Below are 23,570 nucleotides of genomic sequence, written 5' to 3' on the forward strand. Positions count from 1 at the left end.
ATGCTCACCTCTGGAAAGGTAAATGAGGTTATCAATTCCTTTAAGACCTCAGATCTTTATCACCATGGAAAAGGCTCTGCTCTTCTTAGCCCAGAATTAGCATAGTGGGTATTCTTATGTGTTCTTGGTTTTTACTTTTATCCAGCGACTTCCAGAAGAATATGTTTCTTACTAGCCAAGTCACTGAGACATGCAAATTCCATTCCTCAGTAGGTCCAATAATTCAAATATATCTTTCTTTGGGTAATTCTGGGATTTTGATACATTGTGATCCAAGTGAGACCTTGTCTTCCTATAGGTAAATGAAGACAGAAGATGTCAAAAGGAGCATAGTTGATCTGTTACTCCTCCTATAGCATCCCATGAGAAATCCATCAATGTACATGTAAATCACAGGAGTCACAAAATAATGCTTGAAGCCTGCCGAGTTCTTTAGAGAGCTGTCCAAAATGTTGTTGGAGCCCCAAGTTATCTGGAGCTCCCTTCTAGACAGCTTGCTGAGCATCAAGCTGTTCAATCATTACCTACCTGGCAGGGGTTGGGCATTGGAACGAGGAGGACCTTGACAGGCATCAGAAAGTACTGTCCTGTCTCATTACAAAGGGGCTAACATTTTCTGGTGATTGGAACAATCACTGGGGCCAAGAGAAAGCTTCCCTCCTGGGAGGTTTGAATTAGGCACAAACAGAAGCAAATTGGATTGGGAAGTAATTTTTTTGGAATGTCAAACTCCAAACACGATAGGCAGATATGGGAAATAAGGGACTGGGGAAGAGATTTGAAGCTAAAAAAAAGTCTATCTTCTCATAGGAGTTATGCTAGAAAGGAAGAAAGGAAGGAAGGAAAAAAGGGAATGAATTTTACAAATTTTGTCTTCATAACTGTCCCAGGAGGTAGGTTCTATTATGATTCATATTTTACAATTGAGAAAACTGAGACAGACAGAGGTTAAATGATTTTCTTAGGGTCATACAACCAATAAGTGTCTGAGTTAAGAGTATATGATATGCTTATTGAAAGGAAATGTATGTTTCCCTTGCATGACTTTAAAAGCAACTGAGGCACAGATTATAGTTTTCTCTTTCTGAGTTCATGACTTATAGAGATCAATTTAAGTTGCTGCTGATATTTAGCTTGTAGAAGACTCAACTGTGATATGATAGTTGTCTTCAAGGGTTTGAAGGGCTGTCATGTGGAACAGGGCTTAGACTTGTTATGTTTGGTTCCAGAGAAGTGACTGAAATTGTAAATAGAAAAGGTTTGGCTTTGTATCAGGAAAAATTTCCCAACAATTAGAGCTACCCAAAAGTGGAATGGGCTCCCTGGTGGTTTCCCCCTTCTTGAAGATTTTCAAGCAAAGGCTGAATGGCACCTTGTTTGTTTTTGTATTTTTTTATGTAGTTGGATTAAATATCTGTTGAGCACCCTTCCAGCTCTCAAATTCTGTAATTATGTGTAAATTCCTTTTAGGTCAAAGGAAATCAGAGGAGAGATAAGAATTTTAATGGGAAGTGGGAGGACCCAAGCTATATTTGGAGGTTTTTCCTAGACGTTCAAGTAGTGGGAAACCAGCCAATTTGTGACAAATTTACAAAATTTTGTGAGAGTGATTTTGTATTTTAAGTCCTAGAATGAAACTGAATCAATAGGTACCTGTGCCAAAGTACTAGGAGGAAGGGCTTCTGGGCATTGAAGTCTAACTCCTTGCTTTTCCTCCTCCTTTGTCCAGGGAGAGGGAAAGTGCTTCAGTAGAGGGGTATGTCCTTTAATGGTGGTGGTGGTTGTTGTTGAGTTGTTTTTTAGTCATGTCTGACTCTTTGTGACCTTATTTTGGATTTTCTTGGTAAAGATACTAACTAGAGTGCTTTGCCATTTCCTTCTCCAATTCATTTTATATACATGAAGAAAACTGAGGTAAACAAGGTTAAGTGACTTGACCAGAGTCACATAACTAGTAAGTGTTTGAGACCAGATTTGAACTCAAGAAAACAAGTCTTCCTGACTTCAGACCTAGTGCTGTATCCACTGCACCACCTAGCTGCCCTGTCATGGTATGGTTAACCATATGAGCTAACAGTCCCTTTTCATGTGGAGAGTGTCTGGCCCAACTCCATTGACTGATGAGCTTCTATTTAATATAATCATTTTGTCCCCATCTTTCCATCTTATCCACAGTGAAAGCCTGAAAGACTTTATAATGTGTTCTATTCTCATGATCTACTGGTAATTTGGTAATATTGGCAAAAAAGGAAAGGAGGTTAGTTTGAAATGACACCTTCTTGATGTGATCTTGCTGACCTTCACTCAGTCAATGACTCAGTCAACTAACCAACATTTATTAAGTGCCTGCCACGAACCAGTCAGTCACTGTATTAGTAGTCTCTGAGGATACAAAAATCTCTACCATATACAAAGTTACATTTTATAGATGAGGGTGCAACATGCAAATATAGGTATTTGCAATATATATACAAAATGAACACAAGAACTTTTTCTGGAGGGGAGAGATCAGGAGAGCCTTAATGTAGATGGTGGTGCTTCAGCTGAACCTTGGACGGACTTAGGGATTCAAAGAGACAGGTGTGAGGACGAAGTGCATTCCAGTCATGGGAGCAGCCTTTGCCAAGGTACAGAGATGAGAGAGGGAGTGTTGGCTATGAGGAACATTAAGAAATAGACTTTGGCCAAATCACAAATGGGATGTATAATTGAGAGCAACAAATAATAAGGCTGAAAATGTAGATTGGGACTAGGTTATGAAGTGCTTTAAATACAAAATTGGGGAGTTTATACTTGATCCTAGAAGGTATAGGAAGCCATTGGGGTTGATGGATGACAATGGTCAGATTTTAGGAAAGTCACTTTGGCAGCTGTGTGGAAGACAGAGTTGAAGTGGGAAGAGAATAGCCATTTCCTTTCTTAAATACAAACTATACCTTTTAATAAAAGGTTCTCAAATGGAACAGAATCATAGGACTTACAAATAGAAAGGAACATTGAGATAATCAAGTCTAGCCCCTTCGTTTTATAAATGAAATAGACCAATAGAGGTAAAAAGACCTTCTTAAGGTCATGGACACATTAAATAACAATGCTTTATGGTTGGAAAAATCCACTTTGTTTTTCTGACTTTAGAGAAGAATGAAAGCCTAAGATCTGCTTTCAGCAACCAAAGGGCTGTACGAAAGGAGGGAAGGTAATAGGACCAGATGGAACAGATTAGCAGGAAGAGTAGGTTCCAGGGCACAAAGATGGTATGTTCTCGAGAAAGAGCAAGATTTGGATGCCAGCTGTAGGAGTGAGTGAAGATTAGCCAGACTTTAACACTGATTCTCCTGATTTTTGATTCATAATTTACCTTCCCCCAGTCACTCGCCAGGTTTTGGTGATGCTTCAGAGATGATTTAACATGACTCACTGAAAATGACTATCCTCCCTGGTGCTCAGAGAAGGCTTACAGAGGGATACAATAAGTTCATTACTTTGACATAGTTTTTGTTTCTAAAATGATACACCTAGCTATTCAATTCCTTCTGGTTCTTTTTCCTACCTCAACCTCCTATTTGTCTCTTTCCATGAGTCCTTTGGTGAGTAGTTCATATCTCCCTGTTCCTTTTCTCCACCCTTTACTTCCTTCTCTTCCTTCTCTATCTCATGTCGTACCCTGTAACCATTTAGAAGTGACTTTAGGCCAGAAAGAGAAGAAAAACTAATAAAAATTGTAAATGTAAAAGCAGAAGGTCAGAGGTTTGCGTGAGTGAGTATGGGGAGCTTTGAGTCTTGGCTCAGTTGTTGTACTTTCTGATACTTTGATGACAAGGCAGTGGCCTACCTGCGATTCTGCTGTTGTTGAATATCAGTAAGGGAGTGGCTCTCAGGGCAAGTTGCCACTTAAGTCATAAGGAAGTGGTGCAGTTTTTATGGGGAGAGCATATAGCAGGATGAAAGCAGTCACTTACTCCTAGTTGAGCTCTATCAGGGGGAGGTCCAGAGATCATCTGGGTCAACTCTCCACTCTGAAAATACTTTAATTTCTCAGAGGATGAGAAATGTGTTCTGAGTGGAACTGCCCTGAGAGAAAGGAGGATCCCAGAGTCTGAATCCTGAAGTTCCTTTCAATATGGATTCAAGAAGTCTTTCCCATTTAGGTCCCAAATATCTCTACATTAGTCTCTGGGACTTTGAAGCTCGTACTGAGAATGAATTGAGCTTTCAGGCTGGGGACCTCTTTCATGTAATGGAAAAGAAAGAAGATTGGTGGAGAGTCACAAAGCTTGATGCTACTGGAAAGAGCCTGGAGGAAGGCTATGTCCCCCACAATTACTTAGCAGAGCAAGAGACAATGGAAACTGAACCGTAAGTAAGACCCAACAGAGGGTAAGGAGCCCTTGGCTCGTTTATCTCTCATAATGTTGATGGTGGGTCACATTCTGGGGTGGAGGGTAGCTTCCAGTGGGGCCTCAGTTGCTCCTTCATCATTGGCAGTGGGTCTTAGGATCATAAAATGATAGATATGATGCTTGAAAAGACCATTTTATAGATGAAGAAACTGAGTTTTAGAGAGGTCCAAGGTCAAGGAAAGATTTGAACTGAGTCTCTCTAATTCCAGAGTTAGTGCTCTGTTTCCATTACTACTGATCCAAGAGAAACAGATTGGTCCCATTAAACATTCTGCAACATTTTAAAAGGAAAAGCCAGAGAAGTCTGAAAGCAATTGGGCCTTTCCCTGACACTTTGGGAGGATGGTTTTTCAAAGTTGGCAGTTGTACCTTGAGCAGAGAAGGGTTCAGGTGTCCCAGGGGCTGCTAGTTTGATATTCTTCTTGGTTACTGTCTGCCACCCCAAGGAATTAGACCCTGCATATTACTGTATAACACTTGGCACTAATGTGAGTACTATGACTCTAGTACCTTAAAGAACTGTGATTTCACCAGCCTAGATTCTCCCTTCACCAGTATGGATTATAACTCCTCTCATGCCTCAGAGGAGAGCTTAAATAATTATAGATGATTTAATTGTAGGAAAAACATTATAAATAAAAAAGATCTGCCAGTGCTATCATCATAGTGAGGTGCCTGGGTGACTCATTGGATAGAGCACTGGGCCCAGAATCAAGAAGACTAAAGTCCAAATCTGGCTCAGTCACACTAGCTATATGACCCTGGACAATTCATTTAACCTCTTTTTACTTTAAGCCATTGGAGAAAGAAATGGCAAGCCACTCCAGTATCTTTTCCAAGACAATCCCATATAGGTTCAGGAAGGATCAGATATGTCTGAACAAGAGCAACAACAACATCACTGTAGTATTATTATAGAGTTGTTTGCAACCCAATCCTCTTTGGCATAAAAATGAATGAAGGTGAAAAAACCTTGGTGTAAGAGGCAATGTAGTATACTAGATGTTGGATCTGGAATTGGGAAGGCTTGGGTTCAAATCCTACCTATGATATTTACTGTGTGACCATAAACAAATCATTTAACCTCTCTGAATCAAAGACATTTAGTCTTATATTTCACAGGACAAAGTAGGGAAAAGTCTGATGCTTTTAGAGCTTTATCAGTTACTTATAGTTTTATATTTGGGTCTGGGAGGAGATGGAGGTACTAGCTTTGGGAATATCTCCTTCAGAGAAAAGGAGGAACTTGTCCCACTCTATTGTCATTCAGCCATAGTGGTCCAGACTTCCTGGTGAAGGATGAATGAGGACCAGTTGGTATTGGTTTCTGAGTGAATAGGGAAGCTTGAGATATGGAGAAATTCAATAGTGACTTTTGAAAGTCAAGAGAAAGAAAGATGTTGCAGAACTCACTTTCAAAACAACCATAAACTGGAATCTCAACCTAGTTAGTAGGGGAGGGAAATGGTGTTGTAATACCTTCCAGCTCTATAGGGTGGAGGAGAAAGGTGGAGAAGGCTGTGTTGCCAAACACAGATAGCTGTGCTGGTGGGTGACCACTCCTGGATTTTCCCCTCCTACATGGCTTCTTCAGGACTTCTGAGGAACCGATGCATCACTGGTAATAACACATAGATGAAGGATGCTGGCCCAACTACACTACTGTACTCAGGTGTCCCCAAATTAATTAGCAAATGAGAAATTGGATGTTTAAGATTGTATAGAGATGAGACCTGGGAATAGCTTTTCTTCTTCTCTATGTATGTAAACCCAGGAGCCTCTACAACCTGAGCCCTGATTTCTTTATGACCCTCTTGGCATCATTTATTTTCTCTTATGTTAGAGCCAGATGAACATTTATAAAAGACACTTGCTTTGACAATTTGATGACACAGCTCCTAGAGATTCTGTTGAATGCCTTCTGCTCTCAGGGAATACTGACTGTCAGTAAGGAAGTCTGAATTGTCTATGAAACTAATATGGAGATAAGGGTTGAAAAATCGTGCAGTTAGTACCATCCAAAAAGTTCAAAAAGGTAACACAAGCAATTAAAAGGCTTGGGGATGAATATGCTTGAGACTGTGAAACCAAGGCTACTTTCCCTAGCTAATGGCACTAAATCACTTTGTGGTTATTCCTGAGACTTGGAGACTGATGATATATCTGAAGGGGCTAGTAGCTAAAAGAAAGCAACACTTCCATAGTCACAGAATGTATATGTTTGTGCTCTCCCCTCCTCACCTCCAAAGCCTCCAGCCCCATGTGTTAGAACACTTTTTATGACATCTTACTGTCCTATCTCACCTCCATTCTTGATAACCTATTCCAATAATTATTCAATCATTTTCCCTTGGAGTACAATCTATATCAGAATTATATGATTCTTGGGTTATTGTTTAATATACCTCAAGTTTTCCTTCCTTCACTCTTGTAGACTATGGCTCTTCCACTCACTAGTTGTGTCTCAGTTTCTCCTAGTCTCTGCTCTGATGTTATCTTGCCATTTCAGATTATAAGGGGAAGTTGGTAGTAAAGCACGTAGGAAGAATTCATTCCATGTGGTATTGGTCTTGGGGCCAACTCAGGCCAGGGGCAGAAGTAGGTGATTAGTGGTGAATAGTAAACACAATAAATATTGGTTGAATTACATTGAATTTGCTTTATAGTCTCTCCAAACAGAGCTGTACTGTCACACCTTCTATCCCATAAACCACTAGGGTTGCTTCTGGACTGATATTTTATCATTTTAAGTTGGTACTATGACCTAGTAGATAAAGGATCAGAGAGCCCTTAGTTAGAGGGCACAGATGACCTTTTTTGTGGACCAGGGCATCTATGAAGGATTTGGTGTTAAGATCACTCTCTTTTTTTCTTTCCCTATATCTTGCAGATGGTTTTTTGGGCAGATCTCTCGTTCTGAAGCTTTGCATAGGCTCCTTGTAGAAGAGAATGGAACTGGCACCTTCCTCATCAGGATCAGTGAGAAGCCAGGAGCAGATTATGTTCTCTCAGGTAAAACTCTCTTCTTTTTATAATAGAACAGGCCATTGACTTGCTGACTTCCCTCTGGAAGCTGTTAGTATTTTATTTGGCCCAACTATTTGTTAAATTGATTGCCTCATTGCCCCCAATTTACCTGTCCTCCTACGGTACCGCCACCAATAAAAGAGAAGTGTTACCTTGATCATGCAGGACCCTTCTCTTGCTCCTTAATGGTAAACTAAGAGAATTATATTTCCCCAGACAAACTGGGCTACCTTAAACATGATATGTAGACAATGTGGTATGCCAGGAAGAATATTGGGCTTGGACCATTTGAATCTTGGCTTTGTTCCTTTCTATCCTTGTGACTTTAAGAAATTACTCCAATATTCTGATCCTCAGTTTCCTCCTCTGTACAATGAGGGCATTCGTTTAGATGCTCTTTAATATCCCTTTCAGATCTAGATGTCTAAGAGTTTCATGGTGCAAAGTAAGATTTGGAGTCACGGACTAGAAGCTTCAATCCGGATTTATTACATCTGTGAACTTGGACAAGTCATCCCACCTTGTGTGTGTGTGTGTGTGTGCGCACGCACGTGCATTTTTAAACCCTTATTTTCCATCTTACATCAATACTAAGCAATGGCTCCAAGGCAGAAGAGTGGTAAGGGCTAGGCAAATGTGGTTAAGTGACTTGCCCAGATCACATAAGCTAAGTGTCTGAATCCAAATTTGAACCCAGAATTTCCCATCCTTAGGCATGACTCTCTATCCATTGAGCCATCTAGCTTTTTCACTTCTTTTGACTTCAGTTTCCCTGTTTATAAAATGAGGAAGTTGGACTAGATGACTTAAGTCATTGAGATAGAACTGGAGGAAGTCATGAAATCTTGCTGACTGGGGCTATTATAAATGTGTGCTAGCTAATCTTGACTAGCTCTAAGAACAGTAAACCAATTTTACAACTTCTCCCTAATTATTTTCCTATCCCACTCACTACAGGAATGGTGGTTCCAAACCTTTTCTTTGGTCCTTAAGCTCACTCTCTACATATTCTCTCCTGAGGACTTCACTTCATACTTCACAATGAAAAATAATTGAAGCCTTTTGCTGAGAGCTCCTTCTCTCTCCCCCTTTCTTTATCTTATTCCTTTAACAGCATTCTACACTATCTCTTCTTTCCCCCCCCCAGATTTGATAATGAAGTAGCTCTTCTGTTTGCCAACACCAATCTCACTACATGGATCCTTGATCTCTTCTCTACTCATCTTATCTAGTAGATTGTTTCCACCATCATCCTTACCCTTTAATCTTATATTTTTATCAATCTGCTGATTTATTCTTTGCTGTCTACAAACATTCCCAAGAGTCTCCTGTTCTTTAAATACCCTTAGTAGATAATAACACGTTCATTCACTCTCTTTTCTCTATCGAAGCTAAACTCCTTGAAAAAGTCATCTATAATTGGTGTCTTGACTTCCTTTTACTCTTTTCTAAGCTTTTTGTAATCTGGTATTTCATTTCATCATTCTAATGAAACTACTCTTGTCAAAATTACCAATTGTAAATCTAATGGCCTCTTCTTGACCCTGGTCCTTCTTAGTCTTTTGTTTTTTTAATTTAATTAAATTAATTAATTTAGAGTATTTTTCCAGGATTACAAAAATCATGCTCTCCCCCCCTCCCATCCCCTCTCATAATAGATACACAATTCCACTGGGTTTTACATGTGTCATTGGTCAAGACTATTTCCATATTATTGATATTTGCAGTCTTCTTAGTCTTTTTTTTTTAAACCCTTACCTTCCATCTTGGAGTCAATACTGTGTATTAACTCAACTGGCAAAATGATTTCACAAAATTAAAGTCTGACCATGCCAGCTCCCTCATCAATAAACACCAGTGGCTCTCTAATTAATCTCCAGAATCAAGTATACAATCATCTGTTTGGCATTTGAAACTCTTTACTATCTGACCTCATCCTACCTTTCTAATCTTTTTATATCCTATCCTTTTCCATTCATTTAAAATCCAGATATTTTGCCACCTTGCTTTTTCTTGAACTTGATACTGTATCTCCAGACTCCAAACTTTTGTGATGGCTATTTGCTGTGCATAAAATTCTCTCTACCAACTCTCTCCCAACTTTTAGAGTCTCTAGCTACCTTTAAGACTCAGATCAGGGGGCTTTTTCTAATCTTCCAAGCTGCTAAAGTCATCCTCTCTAAGATTGCTATCTTCCATTTTACATTTATCTTCTATGATCCGATTATTATATATTATCTCTCCCATTAGAATGTAAGATCCTTGAACTCAAGGATTATTTTTACTCTTTCTTGTCATCTCCAGTACTAAACATAGTACCTGGCACATAGGAAATACATATTCAATGTTTAATTGGCTGAGGATCATGATCCCTTCCAGTTCTAAATTTTTGATCCTCTGAATTAAAATAGGCTCTGAAGCCTATTTTAAGCTTCTATGAGTTAAAACAAAAATTTATTGGGACCAGTTAAAAAGTGAGATCTAGATTGTCATTTTAATCTTGATGTCTTACTTGATTAAATATGGTGAGCATTCTTTAAATTCTAAGGGAGCTATGGCATTTCCCAAGGTTTACTCAGATTCATAATGAAATTAATACAAAGGATTATAGAAATTTTGATGCTGGTAGAGTCAAAGTGAGATGGTTTTTAGTATAATAATAATTCAGTTTACCTAATGCAGAATTCTGCACTCAACCTTGGAGGATGCATTGGACAGATGACAATGGGTAGAGCAGTGAACTGGTGGTCTGTTGGAGGGCTTGGGTTTGAATGGGGGCCTTGCTCCTTACCACTTGTGTAAACTGGGAAAGTCACTTTTCTGTGAGCCCACTTTCTCCTCTTTAAAGTAAGGGGAGACAAAGAATAAGATGAAAGAATCCCTGTCCTCAAGAAGCTTATACATTCTACTTAGGAGAGATGACAGATACATAAAGGAATAAATACAAAATAGATTCAAGGTAAAGAGAAAGGAATTTTAGGAGTGAGAGGTGGCTAATAGCTGTGGGGCTCAGGAATAGTTTCATGTGGTAAGTGACCCATGAACTGAACATGAAGGAAATTGGGGATTTGGGAAGGTTAGAGAGGAGGAGGGAGGAGATCTCAGGCATGGGGAACTATTTGTGTAAAGGCAAAAATGCATTGGTCTTGGAATGAGGAAGACACTTTCATGAGTTCAAATATGGCCTCAGACACTAGCTATATGGCCCTGGGAAAGTCACTTAACCCAGTTTCTCATATCTGTAAAATGAACTAGAGAAGGAACGGTAAACCACTCCCATATCTTTGCCAAAAAAAACCCTCAAAATGAAGTCAGAGTTGGACATGACTGAAATGACTGAACAACAATAAAAAGGCAGAAGATAGAGTGTCATGTGCAAGGGACTGTCAGCAAGCCAGATCAAAAGGAAAAGAGAAAATAGAAGGGAATAATATGAATTAAGATAGGCAAAAGCCAGGCTGATGATTTTGTATTTCATGATAGATATAATGGGAAGCTAATGAGAGTCATTGATTTTCTTTTTTAATAGTAGGAAATGACACAATCAGATCTATGTTTTAGGAATATCAGGCAGCTAGATGGAAGATAGAAATTTCCCTAAGACATTGGTCTAGAGTTCAGAATCACTTTGTCTCATAGCATCCTGTTGAAGAAGCTATGAATCAAAGGATTTTCATGATCTGAAAATGAGGAGATAGAGAGGCTAAGGATTTATCAGTTCTTACAGATCCTGGGGGAGAAGCTCCAGCTTCTTGACTTTTTACAAGGGACCCAGCTGCCTCTTCCACATTTCTGGACACAAATTGAAAGTTCTTTTCTTTTATCAATGCAAAATCCATTCCCTCTAAAATCGTGTAGGCTATGGACACCAGTTTGAATTTGTGCTCATCTACCAGTTTGGGCATATTTTATCTCCAATTTTTGAGAGTATCTGTCATATGTATGTGTCTCTTTTCTCTCCTTTTCTCTCTCCTGGATTTAAAAGTTCGGGATAACCAGACTGTGAAACACTACAAGATCTGGAGGAATGCTGAGGGAAAATACTATATGAACCAGACTGTGTCCTTCCCCAATCTTGCTGGCCTAGTGCAGTATCACAAAACTAAGACTCTGTCTCATGGCCTGAGGCTCACCACACCCTGCTGGAAGGTAAATTGAGGTCTGGATCAGGATTTTGTTTCAAGTCTTTTCTGGGAGAACCATCTCCCTGCAACGGGCTATGAGTACCCAGAATGGGCTATTTTCAGGGACTTGGAGAACTTTTGTGGTAAGCAATTTGCCTCTAAGCTTAGCCACTGTGTTCTGGTCCCTCAGCCAGTCCGACTAGATTTACAAAGCTTTCCTGCGATGTCTTTCTCACCTCTGCCCCTGCTCCCACCTGATTCTTAAACTGTTTTATGTCTTATGTTGGTGAATTTTTGTTTGGTTTGTGTTGTAAGATTGGGATGTGAGTCCCACTGACTGTAACCATGCAAGATTTTTTTCTCAATAAAATATGTCAAATACAGAGAGAATCTAGAATCAGCTGGTCTTTTAGGCTGTTGGAAAAGGGATGTGGGAATTGTGGTGGAGGGGCATGGGGATCTTCATGGTGCAAGAGTTTGGGAGCAAGAGAAGAACTGGAACAGGTGCAGTGGGTGGACCTGGGATCTTAGCCTTCACCTCTCCCTAGACTGGGCACTGTTGAAAAATCATTCCTCCTCTCTCATCTTAGGACTCTTGTGGTCTCAGTAGACTAGGGCCTACTAGAGAAGGAGGACAGGGGTGGGTGGAAGAATCAACAGATTGATTTATTTAGAATTCAGTTCTCAAATTCAGCATGAATCTCCATTTGTACATAAATGAGGAAACTTCCAAGATGCTTTCCCAATAACCAGTGGTGAAATTTGGAGAGCAAAATCTCTCTGTTCCTGAGATTTTTGCTTAAAGAATCCACTTAGCATAGTCTGGGACTTAATTGGTGTTATATAAATGCTCATTATTATTATTCCATTACTAGAGATAGACTCATCATGGAACATCTGTTAAGAAAAGTCCATTTCTGCTGAGAATAGGTACCTACATAAAACTGGGGAAAGATGAGAGGTCTCAAGTGCAACCTTATTGCTGAATATTCTTTCATTTTGCTAGGGAGCACCTGAATTTAGAAGTTTACGTAAGTAAACATCAATTCCCTGCAATAGATATATTTAAGTGCTATGGGAGTGCAGGGTAGTTTCTCGGATGCAGGAGAAATGATGATTAAAAAATAGGCTATCCTTGTTCTCTAAGAGCTTATCTTTTATGGGGATGAAAGTAGGGTGGTGGGATAGTTTCTACCACATGTAGACAGATAAGTAAATATGAAGTAATTTAAAAAGGGTGGAAGAATATTAGCAGCTATGAGGGTGGAGCAGATCAGGAAGGTAGGATGTTACACATAACCTAAATTTTAAAGGAAGGTAGGGCTTCTAAGAGCTAAAGGGGAGGATTCCAGACATGAGATATTACTTGAAAAAAAAGACATGGAGGCTAGAGAAGAAATGTTATGTTCAGACCTGTAGAATAGTTTGAACAGAATGGAGATAGTACAAAGGGGAATACTGTAAAACAAAACTGGAAAGGTAGGTGGGTATCAGATGGTAAAGGACTTTAAATGCAAAGCTAGGATTTCATTTTTTATTTGGCAGGCAATAGAGAGCCATAAATATTTATGAGTGAGGTGTGACTGGGAATAATAATTTTAGCAACAGTACAGAGGATGGAATGGAACAGGGAAAGACTAGAAGCAGTGAAACCAATTAGGAAGCAACTACAATAAATATTCCAGTCCAGAGGTCATAAGGATTTGAACTAGGATGATGGCTGTGTGAGTGCAGAGAAGGGAACAGACGAAGATGAAATAGAATGATAGATTTAGAGTTGGATGGGTCCTTAGAAGCCACTGGGTCTCAGTCCCTCATATTATAGATGAGGGAGTTCCCTAAGAAGATTTAAATGACTTGCTCAGGATAATGTGACTCGTCTGAGGTGGGGGTTTGAACCACTGATTTCAATTTCAGGATTCTTTCCACTATAATACATCCCAAAGGGTGGTGTGGAGATAGAATTAACAAGACTTGGGAACTTATCGAATATGTGGAATGAAGGAGAGGGAAAATTTCAGGATAACTCCAAGGTTTTCAAACCAGGTTACTGGAAGACAGAGTTCCCTCATTAGAAACAGGAAAGTTTAGAGGAATGAGGGGTTCAGGTAGAAATATGAAGTTCTCTTTTGAACATATTTAATTTAAATTGTTTCTGGGACATCCAGATGGAGATATCTAGCCAATAATTGGCATTTCAGGTCTAGAGCTCAGGAAAGAGATGAAGACTCTTTATATTGGTATAGAAACCATCCACATCAAGAGAATTGAACCCATCAAGAAAATTGATCACTAAGGGATGAACTGAAGAGAGAATGAAAACATAAATTATTAGGTGCCTATTATGTGTAGTCCTCTATAGGCTTAACCTACATACTTGCCAAGGGGATGATATGACTCTGAGATTGGTACTGTGCTGGTGTGGATGTTTAGGACATTTTTCAAAGGTAGATCAGATTAACATGAAAAATTTGGACTTCATGACAATTTGGAACTCCCAAATAAAAAAAATGGTGCCAAGATAAGAAAACTAATGGTGGCTCTTTAGAATTGACACAGAAGCTATTTCTTTTATTACTCTCAGTAAGGGTGAACATATAGGAAGGTTCCACAAATGTTTATTGAATGAGCTTCCATGGCACATTGTTAGAAGTGCTGAAATAAAATTTTTGGACTTAAGTTCCCATCCTGGCTAATACTTGTTATCTGTGTGACTTTAAGCAAGTCACTTGTCTTCTCTGGGTGCCAATTTTTTCATCTATAAAATGGGGGAATGAGGTGACCTAGATGATCTCTGGGATTTTCCAGCTTTACAATATCTGATTCCTTGGTTTCAGAGGAGTCCAAGGATGAATCTAAGCAAGGTGTACTCATTTGGCTGATTGCCAACACTTATTGAGAATAAGTTCTTAATCATGCTCTCTTCCCCTTGGGTGTAACCAGCCTCCAACCTGTTCTGTGTTTCTATAGCATGAGCCAAAACCATTGCCCCACTGGGATGACTGGGAAAGACCCAGGGAGGAATTTAGTCTGTCCAGGAAGCTGGGCTCAGGATACTTCGGGGAAGTCTTTGAAGGATACTGGAAAGGGAAAGTCAAAGTGGCCATTAAGGTTATTGCCAAAGGTAAGTCCTTTTATTCTTAGCTGGACAGGCATAATTTAATTTAGGTTCCTATTTAATCTATAATTGCATATGGGTAGTATTACTTCCTTGTTGGGGCATTTCTCTCTATATTCTTGTTCCTACTATTCCTCCTACTTTTTTCTCCAAGTCAGAGAATTTCCAGAGAATCTTTAAGAAAAAGATTTTATACTTGCATCCTTGATCCCATCTTCTCCTGTCTCCTCTAGTTCATCCTTTTGATCATTTTGCTCTCATCTTCAATCTCTTTTTATTGGCTTCTTTACTGCTGCCTACTAAAGCCTAGATCTCCTTCAGAGGCATCTAAATGGCCCAGAGGATAGAGCACTGAAGCTATGAGATAACCTGAATTCAAATTTGATCTCAGATGCTGAGAAGCTGTAAGTTACTTAACATCTGTCTGCCCCAGTTTCCTCAACTGTAAAATGGGGATAGTTAAAGCAATTACTTTATAGGGTGGTTGTGAGGATCAGATGAGATAATATTTGTAAAAATCACATAGCACAATGCTGGGCACATAGTGGGTACTGAATAAGTGCTTCTAGCTGTCCCAGGGGGAATCTTTTCCTTCCTCCCTACATAGGGCGTGTACTCAGAAAGCCTAAATAAATTCAATTTATGTTTGGCTTTCTATTTCTGTAGATGACCTGATGCACCAGAACACCTTCTACTCAGAGGTTGAGGCCATGAAGAAGCTACGCCACAAACACATTCTCTCTCTGTATGCTATCTCTTCCACTGGGGACCCTGTCTACATCATTACTGAACTGATGCCCAAAGGAAACCTTCTAGAACTCCTTCGAGGTAAAAGCAGGGGAAATAGCCAATAGACCAAGATTTGGCCTACAAAACCCTAGAGCTGGAAGAAGGGGGCCTGATAGAATATACAGAGGTGGCCCAATAGAACGACCTCCCCATTGACTCAGGAGTAATATCCTCTAGCCCCTGGTTATATCCTCAGTCCCTATTTCCCTAACTCAGAGAATTCTAACCTGAGCTAAAGAGGCAGGGAGTATAGTGAGTGGAAAGATCTCTGATAGTAAAATCAGATTTAGATTTAAGTCCTGTCTTGCCATTGGGCCTGAGCAAATCAATTCCCCATTCTGGACCCAGTTTCTTCATCTTTCAAATGGAGATGCTAGAAAAGCACACTGGGTAATTTTAAAGTACTTTCTAATTCTGACATTTTTTTTTATCTTGGCTCTTCTATATACTACATATATGGCCTTGGACAAGTCATTTTATTCCTCTGTTTCAATTTCCTCATCCATAAAATGAGGACCAAATGGTTGGAATCCTGTCACTGTAAGATCTCACATTCTTATGATCCCAAGAAGGAAAAGGCAGAAAAATAAATGTCCCTCTCAAAGACATTCTATAATTCATGACAAAGCTTAATATGATGTAAATTAACAGAATTTAAAATTATCCATCTTTTGAGTCCTCTCCGTGGATATAATTCCTTCCTTCCTTCTCCTCTTACTCTACTGTATTTTGTTTCATCCCTATTATTATCATTTTTATTCCTTGATTGCCTATAAATAGCTGTGCCAATGAGCAATGGAGACCTTATTCTTTGCCTCTCACAGATCCTAAAGGGCCAAAATTGCCCACCACAGAGCTTGTGGACATAGCATCTCAAATATCTGAAGGCATGTGCTACCTCGAATCACAGAATTATGTTCACCGAGACCTGGCTGCCAGGAATATCCTTGTGGGAGAAAATAATATCTGCAAAGTGGGAGACTTTGGGCTGGCCCGACTTATCAAGGTAAAGACTTCAGATCCAAAAGCCTCCATTTCGAACTTCATTTCCCACCAGCATACACAAAAACCTAACTCCAGGGTGCTCCTTCCTCTATTGCCAGTTTGGTTATGATCAGGGCCAAATTGTGTTCTTCATGTCCGGTGTTATTCATCATATCGTGAATGCAATTTCTATCCCTGGTCTCTGGTATTATATGGAAGAAGGTTGATTCAGGGGAGAAAAATTGTGTTTCTTTGTTTCTGCTTAGGGAAATGACCATAGCTCCTGGGAGCATTGAAGTACAGTGGAAAATGTGTTATATTTCAAGTCAGAGGACATTGGCTGAAAACTCAGTTCTGCCATTTTGCTATTGTGTGACCTTGAGCAAATCACTCATGAGTCCCAATTTCCTCATCTATAAAATGAGGGTGTTAGCCTAGCTGGCTTCTAAGGTCTCTTCCAGTTCTAAATCTAAGATCCTATGACTCCTGACTGATGGGTAAGCTGTCTGTAGTGGTGGCCAACTGGATCTTATCTTTCTTTTTCCCTATAGATACTCTGCACTTTAACCAAATTGAACTACTTCATTGTTTTCCAAACTCGACAGACTTTCCTGCCTTCTAGGATCTAGTTCACACTGTTTATTCCAAATGGGATGTCTTCTTTCCTACACTTAACCTATTTAAAATTCTTATTGTTATTCAGTCATTTCAGTTGTGTCTGACTCTGTCACCTTATTTGGGATTTTCTTGGCAAAGGCACTGGAGAGGTTTGCCTTTTAGTTCTCCAGCTCATTTGGCAGATGAAGAAATGGAGGCAAACAGTATTAAGTGACTTGCCATGGACAATACAGATATCAACACCCCATACTTTATTCACTGAGTCATCTAGCTACAATTTTATTCCATCCTCCTTGAGGTCAAAGTGGACTTTAAGTATCTATGTAGTCTCCAGATTTTAAATCACAAAGATGAGTCTTCTTGACTTTAGGCCTTGCACTCTCTCCTTTGTGCCACCTAGCTGGCCATTCAAAATTCTACCCAACCTTAAAAGACTGATTCACATTTTTCCTCTTCTGTAAAGTTTTTATTAACTTCTTTAGCATAGGGTAATTTCTCCCTCTTCTGACTTATTCTAGTATTTATTATCTATTTCAGACTACCATCACATAAAATTGACACCTAGTTATCTTCTCTGTGAACTGCTACATTTCATCTGCTCAGCTAGATTATAAACTTATTTTTTTTTAAGCCCTTACCTTCCATGTTGGAATTAATACTGTGTATTGGTTCCAAGGCAGAAGAGTGATAAAGGTTAGGCAATGGGGGATCAAGTGACTTGCCCAGGGTCACACAGCTGGGAATTGTCTGAGGCCAAATTTGAACCTAGGACCTCCCGTCTCTAGGCCTGGCTCTCAATCCACTGAGCCACCCATCTGCCCCCCAGATTATAAACTTCTTAAGGGCAAGAATTATTCTTCTTTAAACCTGCCGTACTTGGTGCAATGCATTTCAATGAACTGATTCAATTCCATAAGCTTTTATGAAACATCTACTTTGTATTGGTCACTGTTTAGGATAATTCCTGGCCTCATGAAATTTCAGATTAGCAGAGGGATAGAACATATACAGAAATAGTTCTAATACAAAATAATATGTGAAGTACATTAGAGAAATAGGAACACCAGAGAGGAAAAGACATGACTATTATGGAAGTCTTCACTACACAGGTGCCATTTGAGTTGGTCTTTAAAAGATGGGCAGGAATTTACCAGGTTACTGTTGGGGTCAGTGGGTCAATGGGGAAAATGTTGAGGCACAGGAAACAAGAACTTGGAAAGGAGAAAACATGGTCATGAGTGAGAGATTGATGGTGGAGTCTACCTTATCTGGAACATAGTGTTCCTTGAAAGAAATAAAATGAGATAAGTCTGGAAGAGTAGTGCAGTATCACTGGTGGTGACTATGGAGGACCTTGAGTACCAGGCAAGGTGTTTGAATTGTACCTTTGGTAGGTAATAAGGAATTAAGTGGTGCAGTGGATAGAGTGCCAGGCCTGGAGTCAAGAAGATTCATTTTTTTAGGTCATTCTGACTTCAGACACATACGAGTTGTAGGATCCTAGACAAGTCACTTAACTCTTTGCCTCAGTTTCCTCATCTGCAAAATGGAGACACACTGGAGAAGGAAATGGCAAACTAATCCACCATTTTTGCCAATAAAACTCCAAGTGGTTTCACAAAGTGTTGGAAATAACTGAAAAACAACTGAACAATGATTACAAAAAGTAATAAGGAGCTAGAGGACATATTTGAGGAGAGAAGTAACATAAACAGATCTATATAGGAAGACCAGTTGATACCATCTAAATTCAGTATAAGACTCATGTCTGAAAGCCTTGGGAATCCCATTTCCACCAAGAGATGCTAGAAACAGCATGGTGTTACACTGATACTATTTTTAAGTTTAGGAAGAGTTTTCACAACAATTGTGTCATCTGACTGTCATATGAACCCTGCCAAGTAGGTAGGTAAGGTTAAGTCACTTGTCCATGATCACAGTTAAGAAGTTTGAGACCAGATTGGAACCCAGTCCCTCTTGACTCCAGGTCTGGCACTCTATATCTGTACTACCTAGCTGCCCCTTATCAAACATTCATTAAATACCTATTATGTGCAAGGCACTGAGGACATAAAGATAAGCTAGGGCAAGGGCCTTGCATTTAAGCAATGTATAACCTAGTAATTTGTAAGTTTCTGTAATTCTTGTCCCTGGCCCTACTATACATCCTGTTCCTCTTCTCTACTTTTCAAACCTTGGTAGTCTATTTCCACTTGAAAAAAAAAATTTAAGATTACGCTCACAAAAATAATGTGGAAATAGATTTAATGCTAATATATGTATAACCCAGTGGAATTGTTTTTCAGTTCCAGAAGGGGGGAGGAAGAAGGGGAAGGAAACAAGAAGAATCATATAATCATGGGAAAATATTCTAAATCAATTAATTAAATAAAATTTTTAAAAAAACTTTTTTTTTCTTGGACCTTAAAATTTTTATTTTTTCCCATGGTTATATGATTCATATTCTTTCCTTTCCCTCCTCCCACCCCTCTCTGGTATCCAATGAGTAGTTCCACTGGGTTTTACATGCGTTGTTGATCAAGACCTAGTTCCATATTATTAATATTTGCACTGAAGTGATTGTTTCAAGTCTACATCCCCGATCATATTCCCATTGACCCATGTGACCAAGCAGTTGTTTTTCTTTGTGTTTCTACTCCCACAGTTCTTCCTCTGGATGTGGATAGTGTTCTTTCTCTAAGTCCCTCAGAATTGTCCTGGATTATTGCATTGCTGCTAGTAGAGAAATCCATTACATTTGATTGTACCACAGTGTATCAGTCTCTGTGTACATTGTTCTCCTGGTTCTGCTCCTTTCACTCTGCACCACTTCCTGGAAGTTGTTCCAGTTCACATGGAATTTCTCCAGTTCATTATATCCCTTTTAGCACAATAGTATTCCATCACCAACAGATACCACAATTTGTTCAGCCATTCCCCAATTAAAGGGCATCCCCCCATTTTCCAATTTTTTGCTACCACAAAGAGTACGTCTATAAATATTTTTATACAGGTCTTTTTAAGAAAAAAAATTTAAAAGATAGCATGCTTCACAAATTTGTGTGTCATCCTTGTGTAGGGGTCATGCTAATCTTCTCTTTATCATTTCAATTTTAGTATATGTGCTACTGAAGTGAGCACTGTTTTCACTTTTAATGCTATAGTATTGGAAAATTCCTGGCTTTTCATAAATATCAGCAAGAATGGTCCCTTATAAACAGTGGCATAAGATGTCAGCCCTCCAGATTCTGTTGGTTTAGTTCAACAGTTCTAAATAACTAGAAAATGGAAATGATATGGGTCTTGCAGTATGTCTGCCAAATGACATTTTTTTGGGAACTTCCATTTCAAGTGTTGTCAACAGTTAAACAGCCTTTATAGTACTGAAATTCACGTAGGGTTTCTGAGAGTTGACAGTTGCCCTGAGACCAAACATTCTGGGGCAGCTAGGTGGTGCAGTGGATAGAGTACCTTGCCTGGAATCAGGAAGACTTAAATTCAAATCTGTCCCCCTGATACTAACTAGCTATGTGACCATGTGCAAATGACTTAACCTCTGTTTGCCTCATCTGTAAAATACGGATAAATAATAGCACCTTCTCTTGGGGTTGTTGTGAGGATTGAACGAGATAATAATTGTAAAGTGCTTAGCAGTGTCTGGCACATAGTAGGTGCCATATAAATGATGCTAGCTATTATTACTATTCTCTGTGGCTCACAAAACTTTTGTGTTTGCAGGATAATATTTACCTTTCCTATGCACAGAACATCCCCTACAAATGGACTGCACCAGAAGCCCTCACCTATGGGTTTTATTCAACCAAATCTGATGTTTGGTCCTTTGGAATTCTGCTCTATGAAATTTTCAGTGGTGGACAGATACCTTATCCAGGTATAATATTTGCCAAACCATCAATAAAAGGGGAAAGGAATGCAAATGGATGGTGGTAGGGAAGATAGTCCCACATTGCAGGTATCCAAGTCCCATGAGTGCTTACTGCAAGGGTCCCATAACCTCTGACATAAATATGCCCAAGAATCGGAGAGAACTCAGAAAATACCATCAAGGATTCAGCTCTTGTTACTTCCTAGTAATTGGTGTACTTTCTGCTAGGTAGATGAAAAAGCATAGCCTAATACACACCTGATTTCCTTCTCCTTTCGGTCAACAAATTCTGTCTAATTCAACAGTGTAAAGTCCAGTTTAAGAATATTTGTTCAGGGCCTGGGCTCCTCTGCCTATTTTTATAAGTCGCCTTTAGATACTTTCAGAATGAGACTAGTGGCTCTTTTGGGGTTCCTGGCATCAATAGATCAATTTCCCATGGATCAACAAGAGGAAAAAATGGGTTCTAATCTCTGATACCCCTAAGGCAAGAAGCCAAAGGCAGAGGAAAGATTTTTTCCTCTTTGACCCATAGGTCTGGTTGACTCAGGGTTCAGTTTCCTTAGACTCCAGTGGAAAAATGGAATACAATGTATAGTATGTTATTTGTCTAGTCTTTTGGAGCTATGAAGACATGCAATCTCTTGTTTTTCACTTTGCTTTAAAGCCTGAGGATGATTGCTCATCATCATCAAATGAGAGGGGGCAGCTGGGTGGCTCAGTGAATTGAGAGCCAGGCCTAGAGATGGGAGGTCCTAGGTTCAAATCTGGCCTCATACACTTCCTAGCTGTGTGACCCTGGGCAAGTCACTTGACCCCCATTGCCTAGCTATTACCACTCTTCAATACACTCAATCAATACAAAGTATTGATTCCAAGATGGAAGGTAAGGGTTAAAAAAAAAAAGATTCCAAATGAGAATGGTAAACAATCTTCAACTCTCTTAGGGGTTACAGTAGTATAGTACATGACTTGGTACCAGGGAAAATCTGGGTTCAAATCATATCTCTGACTCATATGTGGAATCAATTTAATCTTTAGACTTAATTTCATGTGTAAAATAATTAAATCTGATTTGTACAATGTTAAAAATGCAGGTAATTATTATTCATTATACCCAGAAATTCTTTAGTCTATATCTGCAGCTCTCTTCCTTTCACTTTCCTTCTCTTTTTTAGGGATGTCCAATCATGAAGCTCATATGAAGGTCCTGGATGGTTTCCAAATGCACTGCCCCACGAAATGCCCACCCTCCATCTATGACCTCATGCGTAGATGCTGGCATCTGACTCCTGGAGAAAGACCCTGCTTCAAAACCCTCAAAGAAAAACTCATTAGTTTCACCAATTATGAAAACCCACTTTGAGCTGGGGGCCTGCCTGAGAGATCCTTCCATGCTTCCTTACATACCACCCAAGTCCTCCACCTGGTTCCCTAAGAGCAATCTCAACAGTCTTCCTTCCTCGAGGTCTTCAGCTTTGGACCTGCAGAAGATTCATGGGGATTGCCCCTGAAGGCAATGTGGTCTAGTGGAAAGAGTGCTGCTGGTCAAAAGACTGGGTTTGAGTGTGGGCTCCAACATTCACTAATTGCACAGACTTCTAAGAATTACTTAATTTTCTGGGTCTCAATTTCTTCTCTGTAAAATGGGAATACTATACTCATGCTACCTCTCTCACAGAGCTGTTGTGAGGAATTCATTTTTAAACCTTAAAGCTTTATGGAAATGTCTGCTGCTGTGGTTGCTGCTACACCTTGCTCCAGACTGGGCCCTTCCAGTTGGGGCCATGGATTGTGTGTGCAAAAAGTCACTTGAATACTAAATACACTGGGGTCAGAACATAGATGTTCTGCAAAAATGTCTAAAAGGCTAAGCAATTAATTTGTTTCTATTTCATTTACTAAGACTTTCCTATTACAAAATGAATAAATTTCATTGATGATAAGACATTAAGAGCTCCCAGACTCTTCTCCAGAGAGACCCTAAGTGACAGGGGATACTCAGAAAATAGAAGCTCAAGTTCTCTGAGGCTTTCAGTGCCCTCAATTGAAACTCACTTAGAGGCCACATGCTGCAGTGAAAAAAAAAAACTTCTGAGGCCCTGGATTCAATTCCTAGCTACTTACTAGTATAATCTAGAGCAAGTCATTGAAAATCTCTGTGCCTTAGTTTCCTCATGTGTAAAAGGAGAGGGGTTGTATGTGATGCCTCTCTGGGCACCTCTTGCCTCAATTTGAGTTGAATCTGTGCCATATCATTGTTCATACTGTTTGGAAGGGAAAAACTCTGGCCCTGGGAAGGGAATCTTGGGATGAATAATAAACCTATCCAATGGGGTTAAGAGGTTAATCTTGATTCTTTATCATGAGGACTTACTATCTTCTAAATTGCACTTTGGGCTAAGGGCCCAATTCAGGCTTTGGATGGGTGACAGCCTGAGTCTAAAATGAATATTTCATGGAAATCCTTGTAGTCCTCCTGGTAGCCAGGTTTTTTTTAGTCCTGACCCTTCTAAAAAACTCAAATATCTGTTAAAAAGCAAGATAGCTACTTGGGAGGCAATTTTTGTTCTTCTGGTGAATTGTAATATCTGGACCATATGGTTGTTCACGACTTAGATTTG

General features: G+C 39.5%; 1 protein-coding gene and 1 non-coding gene across 2 annotated transcripts; one reads left to right on the forward strand and one right to left on the reverse strand.

Moving 5' to 3' along the window:
• Window positions 1-3,885: 3,885 nt before the first annotated feature.
• Window positions 3,886-22,887, forward strand: PTK6 (protein tyrosine kinase 6). Its single transcript, XM_001376074.4, has 8 exons — window positions 3,886-4,356; window positions 7,291-7,412; window positions 11,413-11,576; window positions 14,522-14,675; window positions 15,336-15,497; window positions 16,283-16,464; window positions 20,799-20,952; window positions 22,125-22,887. The coding sequence occupies exons 1-8, from the start codon at window positions 4,121-4,123 to the stop codon at window positions 22,310-22,312; spliced, it is 1,362 nt and encodes a 453-aa protein (XP_001376111.1). The 5' UTR covers window positions 3,886-4,120; the 3' UTR covers window positions 22,313-22,887.
• Window positions 20,095-20,201, reverse strand: LOC130456577 (U6 spliceosomal RNA). The gene has a single exon (XR_008915648.1). It is a non-coding gene; the product is annotated as a U6 spliceosomal RNA (small nuclear RNA).
• Window positions 22,888-23,570: the final 683 nt, after the last annotated feature.

This window comes from Monodelphis domestica, chromosome 1 (assembly GCF_027887165.1).
Source record: "Monodelphis domestica isolate mMonDom1 chromosome 1, mMonDom1.pri, whole genome shotgun sequence".
Classification (NCBI taxonomy): domain Eukaryota; kingdom Metazoa; phylum Chordata; class Mammalia; order Didelphimorphia; family Didelphidae; genus Monodelphis; species Monodelphis domestica.